The sequence below is a fragment of the Chrysemys picta genome, chromosome 1, assembly GCF_011386835.1.
Source record: "Chrysemys picta bellii isolate R12L10 chromosome 1, ASM1138683v2, whole genome shotgun sequence".
Taxonomy (NCBI): Eukaryota; Metazoa; Chordata; order Testudines; family Emydidae; genus Chrysemys; species Chrysemys picta.
In genome coordinates this window covers 324072374-324093665 of record NC_088791.1, presented here as the reverse complement: position 1 = coordinate 324093665, position 21292 = coordinate 324072374, and the positions used below count along the sequence as shown (strand labels likewise).

The window sequence follows — 21292 nt, the reverse complement described above, 5'->3', positions numbered from 1 at the left end:
AGTGCACCCCCCTCAGGTGTTAGGCATCGTGCCTTTTCTCCCCTGGAGTGTGTAGAGATTATTAGAGATCCAGCCCACCGTGTTTGTGAGGCATGGCAGACTGTCTTTATATGCTGTTTACACGGACCCTTACTTCCTTGCTCTATGGCCCCTTGCGATCACCCTGAATAGTGGCTCTAAATATTTACAACAAGCACCATAGAGTAGAATTCTTCATATCTCCCTCTCTTAGACCAGGCTGTGGCCTACAGTATGCTGTGGATCCATTGTCCACAGGTCTGACTGGAGGCAGCACCTGTGGTTCTTCCCTTCAGCAGTCTGCGACCAGTGATGTGCAGTGATCAGACTGCCTTCTTAAAACCAAAGTATTCGTTATCTTAATAGTAGGAACAAAACATTTAGAGAAAAAAGATTTTTAAACACCTATCTTACCATCCCCTGATGACAGTCTAAGCAGGCTTAACTTCTTCAGACACCCCAGTGAGTGCTCTGTCTCAGTCTGGTTTTCCCAACAATTTCCTCCTCTCTTCAGAGAGTGTGAGAATACCTTCTAATTGGCAGAATTCCTTTGCCCTTGTCAGTTACTGGGCTTTGACCCTGCTTGTCAAAAGGGTAGAATCTTCAAAACTAAAAGTTCAGTCATTGACTCTTAACACCCTTAAGTGTTTACTGAGGAATGGCTTATTGTGAGATATTGTTTCCCATCTTTCTTGTTTTTGCCCCCCCGGAAACCCTCTATTGCATACAGTAAGCATCCCAGTAACCAGGTCAACATACAGAATTCACAAATGATTACAGAGCCACTCCATTGGTGTCACAACCTGTTTTTCCTTTATTAAGTTTGTTTGCTGGAATTTGAATTTTTGTTTTGTTTTGGTAGGTTTGGGATAAGTAGGTCACAGCTAAGTATTTTCAGTTTGGAGCCAAAAAAAATCTTTGGGGCAGATCTGCAGCTGGTGCAAACTGTCATAGCTCCATTGAACTTCAATGACATGTTCATGAAAAATTCATCATGTTTTCTGAGCAGCTACAGAGCTTTTTTTAGAAAAATCCAATTTTAAAATTCTTTGAGAAACAGGGACACATTTTTCAAAACATTTTTTTCATTTTTAACAGCAGTTATTTATTTTCATAGTTTCATAGACTTCTAGCCCAGAAGGGACCATTAAATCATCTAGGGGTCTCACCAACTGTTTAACATGGGCCATAGAATTTTATACAGCTACTTCTCTACTGAACCAAAACTTATTTTCTTAGTTTTTCCAAATGAAAATATTCCTCAGGTTTTTGAGGAATTTTTGAGCTAACAACAAACCGGGAATTAATATTGTTCATAGTACGATTTAGAGTTCAACTGCTTCTTTTGTTAGTAATGTGACTATCATTTCAGAAATAGTTTTTGAGATAGTCTCACACTTCCCTTTAGTCCTGGAAACACTTTTTTCCCTGTTATTGCAACAGAAAAATCACCAGAATTTTACTTACAATTTCTGCTTTGTGTCTTATAAAAATGGGGATAGCATTGCAGAAAAAAGGAATGATGTATTCTACAAGTTTTAACAGAAATGGCCATAAGGAAAAAAAAAAGTTAAATATTAATGAAAATATTTATTTCCCATAGGTCTGGCCAGCAGAGGATGCTGAAAGAGATAACTCACTCTACCCAGGGAACATACTGACTGAAACACAGATTATCACAGAAGTGAAAAACAAAGGCAGCTGGCATTAATAATTAATTGAGGAGGGTTCCCTGTGGAGGTTTAGATGAGCTGCAGTTATGTTCTATTTCAGAGAAGCATATATTAACATGTACACCTCATATTAAGTATGCCCAATCTAAGATACCTGAAAGGAAGAACAATCCCAAATTGGGAATCTTTATTTGTGTTGAGTGCTGCACCTGGCCTGCTATATAAATGAGAGCTGACAAGTTACACCTTTAGAGTGTTTCAAGAATAACTTTTCTAGTATATAAATAAATGCAGCCTTTCCTTGCTCATGCAGTGTGTGTGTGTGTGTGTGTGTGTGTGTGTGTGTGTGTGTGTGTGTGTGTGTTTGTGCATGCAGAGAAGAGGGGAGATTGGCGACATAGCTCACAAGTAGAGATGTTCAGAGTGCATTTTAAAGGGGATGATTTGGCAGAAAGATTCTTGTACATTCTTCAAAGCATTTAAATGATTTTGCTTCAACTGTGTTGCACCCCTTCAGCATCCACTTTCTGTGATTATTCTAATGAATGAGTGAGGTCACCACAAGGGAAATGTTGATGTGCTAAACTGTGCCACTTAGCTAATGGTTCCAATTAAGGGTTGTAAGCAAACCACATTGAGTCTGAGGGAGTTAGGGAAGTGATTCACATTCCCTCCCTAAATGTCCCAGTGCACAGTACAGAATGCTCTTGTGGCAGGTGCTGATGGGGGCCCATGCACTTCAAGAGTGGAAGGTTCGTTGAGTTCACTTGCATAAGGGCCTGTCATAGTCCAGCTGTACACAATTATGGCAGAATAGCCAGGGAAAGCTCATCCAATCATAGAACAGAAATATAGCTATGTGGCCCTAGTCAAAACAACTGGACATTTGAATTGTGGATGCTGACTACCTGAAGCAATACAGTGAACAATCTGTAGGTTGCAATCTGTTAATATAGTTGTAATTGTTACAGTAGTATCTAGGAACCATAGTCAGAGATCGGACGTGTAAGCAAGAAGAGTTTCTTCCCTAAAAATCTCCCAAACTAAGCATTAGACAAGACTGAACAATTGGGTGCGATAGACAAAACAATGGGATGGGTGTCAGCTTGGGTGGATAAGGTAAATAAAAAGAGTTATTTTCTATAAATGGTGGTTGTATTAAACATCCACCACGAGATTTCAAACAGTGAAAAATTAGTGGAGATTGCAACCTATTTTGGCACAATTTGCAAGCGGTGGAAGTGGTTGAATTTGGTGAACTAGTTGTTCTTTGCAACTATTTCACCCACCTTTAGAAAATACCAAGAGATTGCTTCAAGGACACTGGGGAAAAATATTCAGCTGCATTTGTTACACCTGCTGATGAAATGTGCAGTGTGCACTTATAATTCTGGGCTCCAGGAGGAACAGGAATGTAGGGCCCTGACACACCTCTGCCTTTGGAGTGAAGAACTAGGGCTCCTTAATCTCCAGTGCAGCTACAGAGTGGCATTCACAATTTAGCTCTTAACATAGGTAGGTACTGTGCTACACGGTATTTTTCTTGAGAATCTCTCAAAATACCTCCCTTTCAAAATGTCACCTCCCACTTTACATAAAGAGCTCTTGGGATTGCACTAGGATCTAGGGAGTTTTTTTGAATAGCCTATCATATTTTTGCGATATGTTTTTACTTCTCCTAACAGAGACTTTGTCTTCTATCTCCTTAGATTGAGTTTTAATGAAGAAACGTCAAAGCTGCTAACAATCACACAAACAGGGATTCAAGACCTTTGTGACCAATGATGTGGTCGTCATGGAGACTGGTTCTGTTTCTGTCACTCTCTGGGTGTCTTTCAGGTAAGAAAACCAAAAACTTGTGTTACTGTTTTAAGAATTCCTGACAAGTTGAAATTGGAAATATAAAAGCAAAATTACTGCAAAGAAAAATGAACAAACCATGTCAATGTTATAAGCCTATTTATTAAGATTATAATTGCTTAATACAAAGTTGAACAAGTATTGCCCACTTGCCATTAATCTTAATGTTTCTCAGGTTTGCTTTTAATTTGTAAGGAAGAATGGAAGAGTTAGTTACTTATCCATTCACAAAAGAATATCCTAATTTTTACAGCTTCAGAGAGAAAAATCTGCTTGGGAAATAATTGATCTAGCAAACTGCATTGAAAGGGCTGATAACTGCAGCATTGTTTGGTGATTCTGGGCTGTGAAATTCTCAAACTCTTACCATGTTCTGTATCTGGAAACAAATTATGGAGTTGATTTTTCTTTCTAAAATGATGTGTGTTATATTGATATGCACTAATGATTCTGTTTTTGCCTGCAACAGTATTCCTTTGAGCTTTTTTCCCTTGGTTTTAACTTAGTATTATCTTTTAAAGTAAACAAATTGTGTTGCTTTATACTCAATAATCATTTAATCTTTCCATCTGGGGATTCCTGTAATTTGATATTATGTTATCCACAATTGATCTTTCATCTGCCCCTAGCTTTATCTTCTTTCAACTTCCCAGTTTCCAGAAATTGATTTTTTTTCAAAGTATTTTTATTTATCTGCCTTCATCTACAATAACCAAAGCTGAAACAGTCTAAATATTATTGGCTGGATCCTTTATGTGACAAATGCTTCTTTATACAAGTTGTACTTCTAGCTTCAGGATAATAATAATATCTAGCTCTTGTATCACATTTTTCATAAATAGGATCAGGCCCTATGTTCTGGAATTACAAATCCTTGCACAACTCCACAAAAATGTCCCTAACCTTGATATCCCATTCATTTCTTCCTGGTACTGCTAGCACTCTGCCTTTTTCAGTGCTTTCCCTTTTGCCCTATGCTAATTCACCATGCCACTGTCTTCTCATTCAGATATCCCCCAAAACTTTTATTCCATGATACCTGCAAGAAGTCAGTTAGCAATAATAGTAGTAAAATAAGATAGGTTGATTATGTGCCCTGGATAAAATTGTTTTGGGTGCAGTAGACCAGAATATGTTTGTATATGTATATCGAGGGGAGGAGGTGGGAGAATAGTGTGTGTGTGTGTGTGTGTGTGTGTGTGTGTGTGTAAACAATATAGATAGTCTTTCCCATCTTGGATTTCCCAGTACAGATTGTAAACTCTTTTAGAAAAATGGACTTTTATTTTTGTGTCCTATATAACACATTGTCAGTGTTTAGAAAGTAATGTTTGTACTCCAGTGATTCCAAGAGTAGTCCTCTATCGCAGTGGTTCTCAACCTTTCCAGATGACTGTACTCCTTTCGGGAGTCTGATTTGTCTTGCGTACCCCAGGTTTCACCTCACTTAAAAACGTAGGCTTTGGCTTTGGGCCTGCTAGGTGAGGCACGGGCATCGACTTCCTGCCCTGGTCCCAGCAAGTTTAACACCGGCTCCGGCGACCCACAGTTTGAGAACAAACTCACCCACAGTTTGAGAACCACTGATATATTATATAGAACAGTATAAACAAGTCATTGTAAGAAATTTTAGCTTGTATCGATTTCACTAGTGTTTTTTATGTAGCTTGTTGTAAAACTAGGCAAATATCTAGATGAGCTGATGTACTCCCTGGAAGACCTCTTTGTACCCCAAAGGGTACGTGTATTCCTGGTTGAGAATCACTGCTCTGTTGTAAATATAATCTAGTTATTTAACTTTAATTTTCTTAAATGCAAAACTTCACTTTGATTTTTATATTTGTTTTTACTATAAAGATTATAAACAGTAAACACAAAGTTCAGAGCACTCTTTGGAAATCAATAATTAGAAACAAGAATCTCTGATGTAAGCATTGTATCTTCAGCCTTGCAACTTATATGAAAGTCACAATTCAAAAGCCAATATTTGGCATAATATTGCACAGTGGAGTCCCTGATCCTGCAGCGAACTCCATGTAGAAGGAATCTCTGTGCTCACATATTTGATGAGCATATACACAGATAATGGGATCAATTGGACACAGTCAACTACAAGACTGGGACATTAGACACCATGGTCATTTCCAACTTTTTAATGCTGACAATTGACGCAGATTATACCATTTCATTATAAGTGTTCTGAAGCAAATTTGAACACAATTAAGGAAGTAGTCTTAACTGTTTGCCTCACCGATTCTCCTTATGAAACTAAGGAGATTAAAAAACATTTAAAATATAAGCAATGATAAATGTCAAACATTGATTCAAAAAGTCTTGAACAGAGTTTGAAATATTCCAGTTTATATTGAACATTAATTTGGCTAAAGAATAACACCCTGAAAGCACTTGCCAATCAGCCAGACATTATATTTAATTGAAATACCTATTCTCTCTCTTGTTTTTATTCAATATTTATTCCTGCCAGGTATTCAAAACACTCCTGTTCTTCCATCTCTGATTTGTTAACTAAATCCCAGTCTATTATTATTTTTGTTGTTTAAGGATTATTCCGTATTATGTAGCAGGTTAGAATTCAGTAAATAAATCATTTTTACTTCAAAACCATTTTTCATATATCATTATAAATAATTTAGAGCAACACGTCTGTTTCTCTCAAATGCATTAGATAATTGTCACAATAACTGCAGCATCTTCAGGTGCTACTTAAATCACATCTCATGTGAAAACTTAATACCATAAGATCTTAAGTTAACCTGAGATGATAAAATTGGATTCGAACCTGATAGGATCAGATTGTCAAAGTAAGTTATAATTCTAATAATGTGCAGTCTGTGTTCCTTTTGACATTTGATCACATAATTCTGCAATTACAGCTGCTGTTATGTCATTGCAGTCACTGAAGTATATTTGCTGCTGCAAATACTTTCTGCTATTGATTTTGTTCAACATAGTCTACTAAGTTAGGTGCTTTAGAATTTTATTTTCAATATTCTCAACTGCACATTTTTCAAAGGTAAAGTATTAGATGTGGATGCTGATGCACTAAGATAAAGGACGTTCAATTGCTGTTATTTCAGGCCATATTCAGATTCAGTAATTAACCATTATGTCACCAGGTCACGATAGTATTCCTTCAGGCAAAAAAGTTGAGTTCTTGCATTGACTTTGCACTGTTGAGGGGAGGCATCCTAATATGAATACAGAGACTGCGTGTCTTGTGTGTGCATAAATGCACTAAATATGTTTCTGGGCAATGGGGAAAGTTATTTGGGGAAAGGTGGAAAAGCAATAGCAGAAGATAATGAAATTTAAAAATAAATAAGGCAATGCAAGCCTGTGTAACTTATTAGATATGCAAGAATCCTAATGTAAACTACAATCATCTGAGAGTTTACAAAGCACCCAAAACTCCTGTTTTTTGTAACAAGTGACTTATGAGTTATCCACCAGCATAGTTCAATATGCACTAGTTCTTGCCGGGTATGAGTGAATGTTAATACATATAGAATTCCCAGATCAAAGCTGATTTTGAAACCTGCAATGGCAAAAAATAGTTGCATTTCCAAAACCGATATCAGTTCTTCTAAAAAAAAAAAAAGTTATCTGGCATAAACAGTTTCTCTGAGCCACTTAAAACTTTGCAAGAATAAAAGGTTTTCTTTGGCAAGAGACCACATGTATAACATTTCAGACAGAATGGATTTTCTTTGCAGAATATGATGATGGTGGGGGGAAGGGGGCATTGAAGCTTCCTTATAAATGATGGAAAGTGTTTTACCATCTTAATTAAATTCACACTGCGTCCTATGCTTTATGTTCTGTAAAACCATTATATTTTGCAAGATGTACAATACGTGCTAAGTGAGCCTTTAAGTATGTGGTGAAGTTGACATGCCAATGTAGCCAGTCAGTCATGTATAGTGTATGTTCTAATGGCATGACGCTTAGACATAATGGGCACTATCAACAATGCCCAGTTGGATTTACTGAGGAGATATAGATGACCCCTGGGGCTTATGGATCAGCCTGATTTACCTTGAGACGGTAGCAGGGCGTTAGGAATTCCTTTCTATCATGAAAAGGAGATGAAGTTGCTGCAGGTGCTGGGAGTTATTACTGTGTTGTGGTTTCTTTTATTGCTGCAGATTATTTTTTCAAGCTAAATTGGAGGTGAGGAAAGATTAGAGGACTAGTTTTGCTTGAGGACTGCATTGCATCTGGGCCAAGGATATGGGGAAACTATAAAACCCTCCTTTTGTGAGCAATTGCAATATAGAGATATTGTGAACTGTAAGATAATGGACAGCAAGGACTGGACTAGCCTGTTCCTGGTTTTGAGCTCAGGGAGGCTTTGATAACTGATAAACTAGATTAGAGCTCAAAATTGGTTTAGAAGGGCCCATTTAAACCTACAGCAAATGATTCAGAAATTTTGTTCTGTATGGTCTTGGTTAAGTTTTTTTAGATGAAATTCTAATTATAAAAGCACTTGTGTGTATGCAGGCATTGTGTCATTGGCATTACCAAACAGGTATGAAGGTTTGTTTATCTTTTTTATTAATGGAAAAGCCTAGAACACGGTAAAATTTCTTCCACTTAACATTTGATTCTCTGACTACTTTGTGGGACCTCCTATTACATCATACCCTGCAAACTCCAATAGTTTTTCCGACAGCAGTGTCTTGCAGCATGTTTGGGGCATGTGCATTGAAGGGGGATGAGAAGGGAAATTATGGGATTGTTTTACTATCCATTCTTTTAATAATCTGGTGTATGTGTGTGTGTGTACACACAGGGATATTAACTTATTTTTGGCTCATACTGAAGATAACTAAGCAAAGCATCTATTTTTTTATTGGAATTGTTAACATTCAGTTGCCTTGGTAGTTCAGACAAGCTGAAATTGAATATGCTTAACATTACTTTAAATTAGTGCTACCTAACCTTGGAATAAATTAAATGTGCATGTCTCCTTGTGTTTAACTAAACTGAGAAATGTTTGTAAAAACAAAACAAAAACCACATCAAATTATACCTAATCAGCACTGGGTTAATAGAATCAGTAGGCTTTTATTTGCATATACAAGACATCATTGAAAGAAGCTGGTTTGAGACTATGATACCCTGCCATTCTTTTCTATAATTATTACAACTTGTGTCAACATGCTTCAAAGTGTAAAGAAATGCTAATGACAGGATAACACAATGAATACCATTTGCATGGGTTTCTCTTTCTTGATCTACCATATATCCCTCGTGTCTTTTTTGGTCCCTTGTCCTAATTAGGGCATAGAATCATAGACTTTAGGACTGGAAGGGACCTTGAGAGGTCTTCTAGTCCAGTCCCCTGAACTCATGATAGGATTAAGTATTATCTAGATCATCACTGACAAGTGTTTGTCTAATCTGCTCTTAAAAATCTCTAATGATGGAGATTCCACAACCTCCCTAGCCAATTTATTCCAGTGCTTAACCACCCTGACAGAAAATGTTTCCTAATGTCCAACCTAAACCACCCTTGCTGCAATTTAAGCCCATTGCTGCTTGTCCTATCCTCAGAGCTTAACCAGAACAATTTATCTTGCTCCTCCTTCTGACAACCTTTTTATGTACTTTAAGCTGTTATCATGTCCCCCCCTCAATCTTCTCTTCTCCATATTAAACAAACCCAAATTTTTCAATCTTCTTTCACAGGTCATGTCTTTAGACCTTTAATAATTTCTGTTGCTTTTCTCTGGAGTTTCTCCAATTTGTCCACATCTTTCCTGAAATGTGGCACCCAAAACTGGACGCAGTACTCCAGTTGAGACCTAATCAGTGCTGGGTAGAGTGGAAGAATTACTTCTCGTGCCTTGCTTACAACACTCCTGCTAATACATCCCAGAATGCTGTTAACTTTTTTTTGCAACAGTGTTATACTCTTGCCTCATGTTTAGGTTGTGGTCCACTATAACCTCAGATCCCTTTCCGCAGTGCTCCTTCCTAGGCAGTCATTTCCCATTTTGTATGTGTGCAACTGATTGTTCCTTCCTAAGTGGAGCACTTTGCATTTGTCCTTACTGACTTTCATCCTATTTACTTCAGACCATTTCTCCAGTGTGTCCAGATCATGATTTTGCCTGCTGCATGTGGACTGGGCTATGGAGAGACCCAATGTGAAGCATTTCATAATTCATGATAGCACAACATTGTGGCTGGAGACCTGCAAGGCTAAAGAAGTGGAGGATCTACCCTGGGTAATTTGGGGCAATGCCCATTCAGTAAAGTGAGAAAAATCCAAAATGCCAGTCACAGCTTTTAACTCATATGAAGGGTCCATGTCTGTGGCATCTATGCTGTATCCCTCAGTAGCAAGCTCCAAATCAGAAACTATTGGATTTTTCTGAATAGTTTTTCAGCTACTATACAACACTGAGGGGCACTTACAAAGGTGCCTCTAAGTAGTAAGCACATATAGTACTAAGGCAAGTTTCAATGTACTGCCTAAATTTTTGATCTACAGCTGCTATTCAGCTGAGCTGTTGTCTTCTCTTAAAATAACCTCACTCTCCATCTGGCTAGCTGGAGGCTTCTAGTATAGCTAACTGGGAGCATTACTACTGGCCTCCAAATATTTCCCAAGCCTGTTCAATATGTTACTTTCAGAATTTCAGCAACTGCCAGCATTAAAGTTCATAGTCTAAAGATTCATAAACGCATTAGCCAAATCATGTAAAAGATGAATGACACTTGATAGGTGATAGGAAGAAAAATAGGCCTTGCCGATTTCGTCAAGTCCATTTTATGCCACAGCTGACGGTTTGTTTAGTGCTTAATTTGTAATAAAAGAGGTGCCAGGGCTCAGGCAATTTGGTGCTGGGGCTCAAGCAAGTTTTTACTTTCATAACTGATGCAGCAAGACCAGAAGTGCCGGAGCTATGACCTGCCAAGCCTAGATGTGCCGGGGCTCAGCGCTGGCAAGGCTTGGCACAAATTAAGCACTGAGTTTGTTCCTCTGCCAAGTGGATGATGTACTGTTGAAAAGAGAATGTCTGTCATTGAGAAGCTCATCCAATTACTATCTGTCTTCCTTTGACAATATGGCAAATAGCAGGGAACTTTGTCGTCTTTGGCAACTGGTATATGGAAAGTCAGGTGGAAAACACAACCAAAAAGAACTATACAGAAGAACTGGTGACAGATAATGTTAAACTTGTTGGTACTGCTGCTGCTCCTACTGCAGAGAAGAGAAAACATGCTTTAACTGCTCTGCAAGCGGTCCTGAAGCAGAGTATTTCCAGACATCTGCCCGTACTAACGCAGGAGAAGTCTGTCACCCTGCCTGAGCCCAATACAGACAATCAGACACATGTTCATTTTGCTGGGTTCAATATGCAGTTGGTCAAAGAAAAAATGTACTTCTCTACAGATACCGGGTGAGTTTTAAAATTAATCCATCAGAGGATAATAGAGTTCAAAATCCTAGGGGAAGGTGGGTGGAAAGTGTATGCTCAATATATTTAAAATTATAGCAGGTGAATTGGAAAATTTTTCTAAAGAATTAGTGTGTTGGGTCAGATTGTTTTTTCTTGCAGGTAATTTTTATTGGTTCACAATAATATGTAGTTTTCTTTTTATATAGTGATATACAGGGCTTAATCCTACAAGGTGCTGGGCCCTCCAGCATGGGGTCAGCCAAGCACGTAAGCAAGGGCTTAACTTTAAGCATTAGTAGTTCCATTAAAATCAATCACACGCTTCCAAAGCACTCAGCACCTTGCAGGATCGAGGTCATAGCAAAAAGTGAATAGTGTGCTGTCAGAGAGTCAATACATTTCATTCAACTTTTTGTCAAGAGTCTAGTGGGCTGTTTTATTTAAAAAAAAAACCTAAAAACTTGTTTTTTTTATAAATTGGCCTTAAATGTCTTTGCAATTACATCACATCCATTTACAATCAATTAAAAAAGTCCTATATGTTCAAAGCCCATATTCTTTTATTTTCTAATTTTAGTACCTGTAGGCGTCATTAAAAAAAAAACCCTCTTACCAAGCATATAAGCAAAAGGGGAGCAGCCATCATGACAAGTGCCAGACTGGGGCGGGTATGACAAAACATACCTCTCCTCCCCCCAATTAGTTTTGTGATACCCACGGGACAGTGGAGACACACCTCCCCCCCGGGCTGTTATTGTCAATTCCGCCACTTCTGACAAAAAAATTGAATGTCCATCTTCATCCTCATTGTCCCCTTATCATTTGTAAGATCCATCTCCTGTGCCACAAATAGTTTATTACTACAGATAATGTAGTACAATGTTTATACATTATTTTCCATTGCTTTTAAAGTGATATGATTTAGTGAATATTTTTGTTTTTGTTGTAATAGTAATCATAAACCTAATGCGAATTTATATAACCAAAACTAACTATAGAAGATGTAGTTAAACAATGTACTTCCCCTGAGGTAAGTGGGGAAATGGGATCCTGGGAGGAAGCACAAGCAGGAGAGCGCAAGAGGGGAGGACTCCTGTCTCATGCTGAGAAAGAGGGACGATCGATGAGTTATCTTAAGTGCCTATACACAAATGCAAGAAGCCTGGGAAACAAGCAGGGAGAACTGGAAGTCCTGGCACAGTCAGGGAACTATGATGTGATTGGAATAACAGAGACTTGGTGGGATAACTCACATGACTGGAGTACTGTCATGGATGGATATAAACTGTTCAGGAAGGACAGGCAGGGCAGAAAAGGTGGGGGAGTTGCGTTGTATGTAAGAGAGGAATATGACTGCTCAGAGCTCCGGTATGAAACTGCAGAAAAACCTGAGCGTCTCTGGATAAAGTTGAGAAGTGTGAGCAACAAGGGTGATGTCGTGGTTGGAGTCTGCTATAGACCACCAGACCAGGGGGATGAGGTGGACGAGGCTTTCTTCTGGCAACTAGCAGAAGTTGCTAGATCGCAGGTCCTGGTTCTCATGGGAGACTTTAATCACCCTGATATCTGCTGGGAGAGCAATACAGCGGTGCACAGGCAATCCAGGAAATTTTTGGAAAGTGTAGGGGACAATTTCCTGGTGCAAGTGCTGGAGGAACCAACTAGGGGCAGAGCTTTTCTTGACCTGCTATTCACAAACAGGGAAGAATTAGTAGGGGAAGCAAAAGTGGATGGGAACCTGGGAGGCAGTGACCATGAGATGGTCGAGTTCAGGATCCTGACACAAGGAAGAAAGGAGAGCAGCAGAATACGGACCCTGGACTTCAGAAAAGCAGACTTTGACTCCCTCAGGGAACAGATGGGCAGGATCCCCTGGGAGAATAACATGAAGGGCAAAGGGGTCCAGGAGAGCTGGCTGTATTTTAAAGAATCCTTATTGAGGTTGCAGGAACAAACCATCCCGATGTGTAGAAAGAATAGTAAATATGGCAGGTGACCAGCTTGGCTAAACAGTGAAATCCTTGCTGATCTTAAACGCAAAAAAGAAGCTTACAAGAAGTGGAAGATTGGACAAATGACCAGGGAGGAGTATAAAAATATTGCTCAGGCATGCAAGAGTGAAATCAGGAAGGCCAAAGCACACTTGGAGTTGCAGTTAGCAAGAGATGTTAAGAGTAACAAGAAGGGTTTCTACAGGTATGTTAGCAAGAAGAAGAAAATCAAGGAAAGTGTGGGCCCCTTACTGAATGAGGGAGGCAACCTAGTGACCGAGGATGTGGAAAAAGCTAATGTACTCAATGATTTTTTTGCCTCTGTCTTCACACACAAGGTCAGCTCCCAGATTGCTGCACTGGGCAGCACAGTATGGGGAGAAGGTGACCAGCCCTCTGTGGAGAAAGAAGTGGTTCGGGACTATTTAGAAAAACTGGACGTGCACAAGTCCATGGGGCCGGATGCGCTGCATCCGAGGGTGCTAAAGGAGTTGGCGGGTGAGATTGCAGAGCCATTAGCCATTATTTTTGAAAACTCATGGCGATCGGGGGAGGTCCCGGCTGACTGGAAAAAGGCTAATGTAGTGCCCATCTTTAAAAAAGGGAAGAAGGAGGATCCGGGGAACTACAGGCCAGTCAGCCTCACCTCAGTCCCTGGAAAAATCATGGAGCAGGTCCTCAAGGAATCAATTATGAAACATTTAGAGGAGAGGAAAGTGATCAGGAACAGTCAGCATGGATTCACGAAGGGGAAGTCGTGCCTGACTAACCTAATTGCCTTCTATGATGAGATAACTGGCTCTGTGGATGAGGGGAAAGCATTGGATGTGTTATTCCATTACTTTAGCAAAGCTTTTGATACGGTCTCCCACAGTATTCTTGCCGCCAAGTTAAAGAAGTATGGGCTGGATGAATGGACTGTAAGGTGGATAGAAAGCTGGCTAGATCGTCGGGCTCAACGGGTAGTGATCAATGGCTCCATGTCTAGTTGGCAGCCGGTTTCAAGCGGAGTGCCCCAAGGGTCGGTCCTGGGGCCGGTTTTGTTTAATATCTTTATTAATGATCTGGAGGTTGGTGTGGACTGCACTCTCAGCAAGTTTGCAGATGACACTAAACTAGGAGGCGTAGTAGATACACTAGAGGGTAGGGATCGGATACAGAGGGACCTAGACAAATTAGAGGATTGGGCCGAAAAAAACCTGATGAGGTTCAACAAGGACAAGTGCAGAGTCCTGCACTTAGGACGGAAGAATCCCATGCACTGCTACAGACTAGGGACCGAATGGCTAGGTAGCAGTTCTGCAGAAAAGGACCTAGGGGTCACAGTGGACGAGAAGCTGGATATGAGTCACCAGTGTGCTCTTGTTGCCAAGAAGGCTAACGGCATTTTGGGCTGTATAAGTAGGGGCATTGCCAGCAGATCGAGGAACGTGATTGTTCCCCTTTATTCGACATTGGTGAGGCCTCATCTGGAATATTGTGTCCAGTTTTGGGCCCCACACTACAAGAAGGATGTGGAAAAATTGGAAAGAGTCCAGCGGAGGGCAACAAAAATGATTAGGGGTCTGGAGCACATGACTTATGAGGAGAGGCTGAGGGAACTGGGATTGTTTAGTCTCCAGAAGAGAAGAATGAGGGGGGATTTGATAGCAGCCTTCAACTACCTGAAGGGGGGTTCCAAAGAGGATGGAGCTCGGCTGTTCTCAGTGGTGGCAGATGACAGAACAAGGAGCAATGGTCTCAAGTTGCAGTGGGGGAGGTCCAGGTTGGATATCAGGAAAAACTATTTCACTAGGAGGGTGGTGAAACACTGGAATGCGTTACCTAGGGAGGTGGTGGAGTCTCCTTCCTTGGAGGTTTTTAAGGCCCGGCTTGACAAAGCCCTGGCTGGGATGATTTAGCTGGGAATTGGTCCTGCTTTGAGCAGGGGGTTGGACTAGATGACCTCTTGAGGTCCCTTCCAACTCTGATATTCTATGATTCTATGATTCTATGAAGGTCTTGACTCTACTCTGCCTTAGGTTGTTTTTTACAGTGGTGTAAGTCCAATGACTTCAAGGTGGGTGTTGTAGGAGCATGGCCCTACTACATCCCTATTTATTCTTACAGTAAAACTGTAGATACTGCACTGTCAGAAGTCCAGACTTAACCTGGAGTGAAATATAAATCTCCATTTTTATTTTTAGGAATGAGAAAATTCCTCCTACCTTCCATCTTTATAATTAAACGATTCTTTATTGAAGGACAGATCCTTTCTTTATTGTACAGAATCTCTCACAGACATCATTGGGGGTTGCAGAGGCACAAGGTTTGGAAAATGGATATTTGCTGGCATTTCTATTCTAGTGTGTTAGCAGAGACAATTTACCACCTCTTAATCTGTCTTGAAATTTCCTAATCTTAGAGATTTCAGTTTGTTTATTTTTCCAGTCTTAAATTATTAGTTAATTAAACAATGCATTTTTAAATAAACATTGCAAAATATACTCAGCCTCTCCTCCACAGCTAAAGACTGTGATGGCTCACAAACAAACCCTATGGCTACTTTTAGACTTGCATTAAAGATGTTTTGAGGGTGATAGACCTGTTCTAACAAGAAGTTTAATGTGGTCCCCAATGCAGTGCCCGCGGGCGCCATGGCACCCGCCGGGGCATTTATGTGCGCCCACCTAGTGCCCAGCAGGGGAGAGATGATGCGGCCCTGCACCTCACGGGGACAGAGAACTCCGGGGCTGTGGGCTGTGAGTGCTGGTGTTCTCAGTCCCAGGCAGGCGCGGGGCCACAGTTTAAGGGATGAAGGAGAGGCCTCCGGGCAGAGGAAGGGGGTTGGGGTGTGGGGCTGGTATGGGCTCTGTGCTGGAGGTGCAGGCTCAGGGTGGGGCCAGAAATGAGGGGTTCAGGATGTGGGAGACGGCTCTGGGCTGGGGCAGGAGGTTGGGGGTACAGGAATGGGGGTGAAAGCTCCGACTAGGAATATGGGCTCTGGGGTGGGGCCAGGGATGAGGGATTTGGAGTATAGGAGGGGGCTCCAGGCTGGGGCAGGGGATTGGGGTGCAAGGGTGGGTGAGGGCTCTGGCTAGGAGTGTGGGCTCTGGGGTGGGGCCATGGGGCAGGAAGTTGAGGTGCAGGGGTGAGGGCCTTGGCTAGGGGTGTGGGCTGTGCGGTGGGGCCAGGGATGAGGGGTTTGGGGTGCAGGAGGAGGCTCAGGGCTGCAGCAGGGGCTTGGGGTGCTGGGGGGGGGGGGTTGCGGGATGCAGGGTCCCAGCGGCACTTACCGCAGCTCCCAGGAAGTGGCTGCCAGGTCCCTGCAGCACCTAGGTGCATAGGAGGCCAGGAAGGCTCTGCGTGCTGCCCTTGCACCCGCAGGCGCTGCCCTTGCACCCACAGGCGCTGCCCCTGCAGCTCCCATTGGCCGGGAACGAAAACTGGACACTTGGCAACCCTACCCAGTGCTCACACAGAGCAGGCCAACCAATCTATTTCTTTTCATACGTTACAGTGCATTACATTTTTATCCCAAATTAATTTCAAAGGATTAATGGAATCTACAGAAAGTCACTGGGTACAACCTACAGTAGTGTAGAATAGCTTCCTAGTATTTCTTTCAGTAGACTTGGGCCTTGGCTACACTTGTGAGTTACAGCGCAATAAAGGAGCCCCGGGCGCACTAGCTCACTCCCCATCCTCACTGGCAAGGCACGTACAGCGCTCTGACTCCACAGCTTCGGCGCTGCTGAACTCCACCTCGGCGAGTGGAATAACGTTTGCTGCGCTCCCGCTGGAGTGCCGTGGCGCCAGTGTGAACGAGGTGTTGCATTACTGCGCTGTGATCAGCCTCCAGAAACGTCCCATAATCCCCTTAAGTCAAGTGGCCACTCTTGTCATTGTTGTGAAATCAGCTGCAGGAATGCGGAAATCCCCTTTCAAAGCTCCGTTTCACAGGCTGCTTATCAGCTCCGAGAAAAGCAAACATTTATTGTTTGCTTTGAGTGAGTGAGTGAGTGAGTGAGAGGCGCGGGGGGCTGAACTTACAAGACAGCATGCTGACACACTCTCAGCACCCCAAAAACCCACTCTCTCTCCCCCCACATAGACACAACACACTCCTTGTCACATTCCACCCCACCACCCGACCCCCATTTGAAAAGCACATTGCAGTCACTTGCATGCTGGGATACTGCCCATAATGCATTGCTCCCAATGCTGCTGCAAGTGCTCCAAATGTGGCCACGCCAGTGCGCTTGCAGCTGTCAGTGTGGACAGACTGCAACACTTTCCCTACTGCGCTCTACAAAGGCGAGTTTAACTCACAGCGCTCTACATCTGCAAGTGTAGCCATGCCCTAGGTTAGCACAGCCAGTTAAAGTGGCTGACAAACTTTTCTTAACAGCAATGGAAAAAGCCAGCATTCATTCCAGTGAAGTGAAGCTGAACAGCACAATGGAAGGTAGCATTTCAGCTCAGTACAGCTCTAAGCAGCCCTCAGGAACCATTGGTTTACCTCATAAAGCCTGTTCTTTACAGCCTGGTTACATCATTAGTCTCTTCCTCAGGTACTGCATATCTCATTTTCCCAAGTACTCCAGTTGGAGGAGAAAAGATGACACTCTGACAGAAGACTTCCTCTTCGAAATATATAAATATATTGTAGTGTTGTCATTCACAATGTTGGGAAGTAAGCAGTTATCACAAGAAGTCACCATAATGTGATTAAAGTTATACGGAATGAGTAATTGTTGCTGGGGAGAAGTAATTAATTATGTGAAGTGATTATGGCTTTCTTTTCCCAAAGTGTACTTGTAGATGGATCTGTTCCCTCCTGCCTGATATGAAGCTCTAAAAGCAATAACATTTGGAACTTGATAGGTGACGTAACCCCTCCACTCTTCCCACTCATATGATTCACATATAGGGAATAGGTTCTGCATAAGGCAGAGCACAACACATCCCATTGGCAGTGGAATACTTAATACAGGCATGGGATAGTTAGTAGTCAATGCAAATTAAGGAAATACAACTGCTTATTTTAAAGAAAAGTGTTTCTTAAATGTTGGCGTAGCCTTCCCTACTTGTGCACCAGGTGCAGAAAAAGACAGATCAGCTCCATTGATGCAGTAGCTGTAATCCATGCTATGAGAATGTGGGTCTGTCCCCCTCTATTGTATGGTCCACATGTTAATCTTTTAAATCAAACTGTCAGAGGTTCATGCTTTTAACCTTGAAGGTGCTGAGTTCAAACCTTGCTGAGAGTCAATTCAAGTTTTTTGGATTGCAGTGGTCCAAGAGGCATAGAAAGGTAGTACTTTCCCTCCCCCAATTCATTCCCCGGGTAATATTCCCCAGGAGAAACTGGGACAAAAGCTGCAGTCTGATAACCTGTTTCAAGTATGTGTATAGAATAGCCTGTTAATTTTTATTTCTTGCTGGTGATTTCCACTCAGCAGTGTGAAAGGAAACATGCTGTTAGCAGTAGAGAAAAAAATCACCTGGATCCTTCAAGTTTCTAGACTAATTTCTTGTACTTTCTCACACTGTCTAGTGGTAATATGTGAAGGAAACCTTAGGTGGTGAATCTTTAGGTATTTACTAGGCTCAGTGAGTGCTTCTGCAGCAAGGAACAACAGGGTTCCATGTTTGCCCCACAAGTCATGGCCACAAGCATACAGACACTATGACTGTCACTAAAGGTTGAATCTTGGGTCTTCAGCTCTAAAAACACAGGCCACTAGCACTTGAACTAAGTAAGAGATTTGTAGGCGCTAGGCTGTTATACTTCCTGGGGCCAGCCAATAATGGAAAACGTGATCTGATTATATTTTGATTATGTTTGCATGAATCTCCATGCCACACAATAATGCAGAACATTTATTCATCTTGAATATGTACTGGGTAATGTGAAGAGATCATATTTATAGTATTTTGAATGCCCAGTATGTATCTTATCAACAGCTAATCAGTAAATACACTACGTGTTTTATCTATAAACACAACTAGCTACAACTATTAAAAATATTTTTAAAAGTACGTGTCAGCTTCACAGTGGCCATTTTTATCACTGTTGCTAGCAATGTAGTGAAAGCAATTTCCTCTCTATAGTTTAACTAAACTGGATTCTAAATTGAATGAAAATAAAGTTTGAAAAGTGAATATCTGCTTAGTCTGAAAGTATGAAATGTGCTTATATTGCTCAGTGCTAAAACTGTGGGAGTCAGAGCTTATTTAACTCTGTACAACACCATGACTGGTAGCTATTTTTCTCTGTAGAGTGTTTTGATAGGTAGCTCTTTTCCCATTAAGTGTGGTAGTGTGAAAACTCCTGACAAGGCTAGAGAACATTTCGCCTTAGATTTTAGCTCTTCTATTTGGCGTGGCTGACTCTATTTCATAGAGAGCCTCCACTCAGAAAGAAGTTTTAGCCTATTTCATTGTATTTACTCACAGCCCTATGCACTCGCTGTCGTATTAAGTATGTGGCTGCTGTCATAATAAGTAGTCCTTTATCTCAATGCAGTTAGAGAGAGGAGTGCAGAACTCAATAAGCTGAGGAATTAAACATTCCACGTGCACCTGACTATCCACTGTGGGATGAGTGTGTTGATAATCCTGTGGCCTACACTGTCAGTGTGAGCTCTTAACATGGTGTGCAACTGTGAAAAGGAGTGCTTTAGTTGTAGAACTATGGGTAGCATCAATTTAGCACTGTACAAATCTGCAGGTGGTTTGCTCTGACTCACGACACAGTTGCTAATGGTATCGTTTTAGCTCAGTACTGCACTGTAAGTGGTAGCATTTAAACTCAGTACAACCCTGTGAAACATAGTGCTTTATTCATGTTCAAAAGACACTCAGACACAGATATTGTGGCTAAGCATGTGATTTAGATGACTCAGATGCAAAATAGGTTTGCAATCACAGGTTTGCAATCCCAGGTCAGGGGGTCATGCAAGCTTAACGAGAAGTGATTAAAACATTTTAGAAAAGAACAATGGATCACAGATTAGGCAGACTTCTGAGGACTAAATATACAGGACTAGAGCATGTAACAGCCCTGATGAAGCATTCAGTTCATTACTAGGGACTCCACTGAAGGATGGATGAAAATGATGAAAATTGATCTTGTGGCAGGGAGGGCTTAGAGGGAAAAATTAAAAAAAAAAAAAAGAGAGAGAGAGAGAGAATGGAAATGTGACAAAGCAATGGCATTAGGAAGTAACTGTCTTCTTCCTGGTGGCTAATTTGTTCCAAGTTATTATCTGTGAGCAATATGACTGTCACTTGTAAATCTAGTGACATGTCCTAGATGGAAACATCACCTCTTTGGTCCATTTGATGGTCTTCAAAGTACAATTGTTCCTAAATCCAGCTTGGTGTCATAGCTTCACGGCTGTACTTTGCCTTAGTCAACCACAACTCCAATGACTACACATGTCTAAAGTGCATCTTGAATAAAAGAGATCATTTTAAAAGTATGTGCTCTGCTGGAACCACAACCTCTGCTTTCCATTTGTGTGTGCGCATATGTATATATAATACACTGCCGTTGGTATTGGAGGTATCATGAGTACAATTTTCAAAAGTGACTTTGAGCCGAGGCTCCTAGATCAATTTTGAAAAATGGGACTTAAATTGAAATCAGTGGGAGATAGGCACCTAGGTACTTTTGAAAATCCCACTAGGAGCCTACTACATCTTTGAGTATCTAAATAACATTGAAAATCTGCCTAAGCCTCATGGAAAGTAAAGTTCCATTTACATTCAATGAGACTTAAGCTTTTAAGTCACGTAGGGTAAAATTTTCAAAATTATATCTTGTTTTTTTACTTATTTTTTCATATTTTGATGCATAAATCAAAAACAATATCAGATAGTTGCATAGAGGTAATTCTTGCATGTAATACCTTGGTGAAAATAAAGTGCCTCCTTTATAGACATTATTATTCCATGTTACTATATTACAAAAAGATTAAGAAATGGAAAAACAAAGTTAGATGAATCAGAGAAAATAAAAAAGGAAATCAAATGTACCCTCCAAACAAAAACAACAAAAGCAAAAAAAACCTATGCAGAATTTAATCATCCCAGACTGTGATTATAGTGAAGCAGATGGAACAAGAGTTATCTTTAGCTCTGTGATTGATCATAGCATAATTTCAGTTACAGATTCAATAAGAAAATTTGGATCTGTCTTGTCATTATGAATCCCAAAAGACTATGCCCATAAGTAAGTGCTCTACATGATCAGTCCTAAAGGAAGTTTATCCACATTAAGCTTAATGCAAGAGAAATATACATATTGTTGGTGTTTTCTGTATTT

General features: G+C 40.9%; 1 protein-coding gene across 6 annotated transcripts in view; it reads left to right on the top strand.

The window, feature by feature from the left end:
• The window catches only part of CNTN5 (contactin 5), a 1008853-nt gene that overhangs the window by 420923 nt on the left and 566638 nt on the right, over window positions 1–21292 (top strand). For all 6 annotated transcript variants that reach the window (XM_008178633.4, XM_008178637.4, XM_008178631.4 and 3 more), the window contains one exon: window positions 3401–3530. In XM_008178633.4, the coding sequence (XP_008176855.2) occupies window positions 3473–3530 (58 nt within the window). In that variant the 5' untranslated portion in view covers window positions 3401–3472. The remainder of the gene's footprint in view (window positions 1–3400; window positions 3531–21292) is intronic.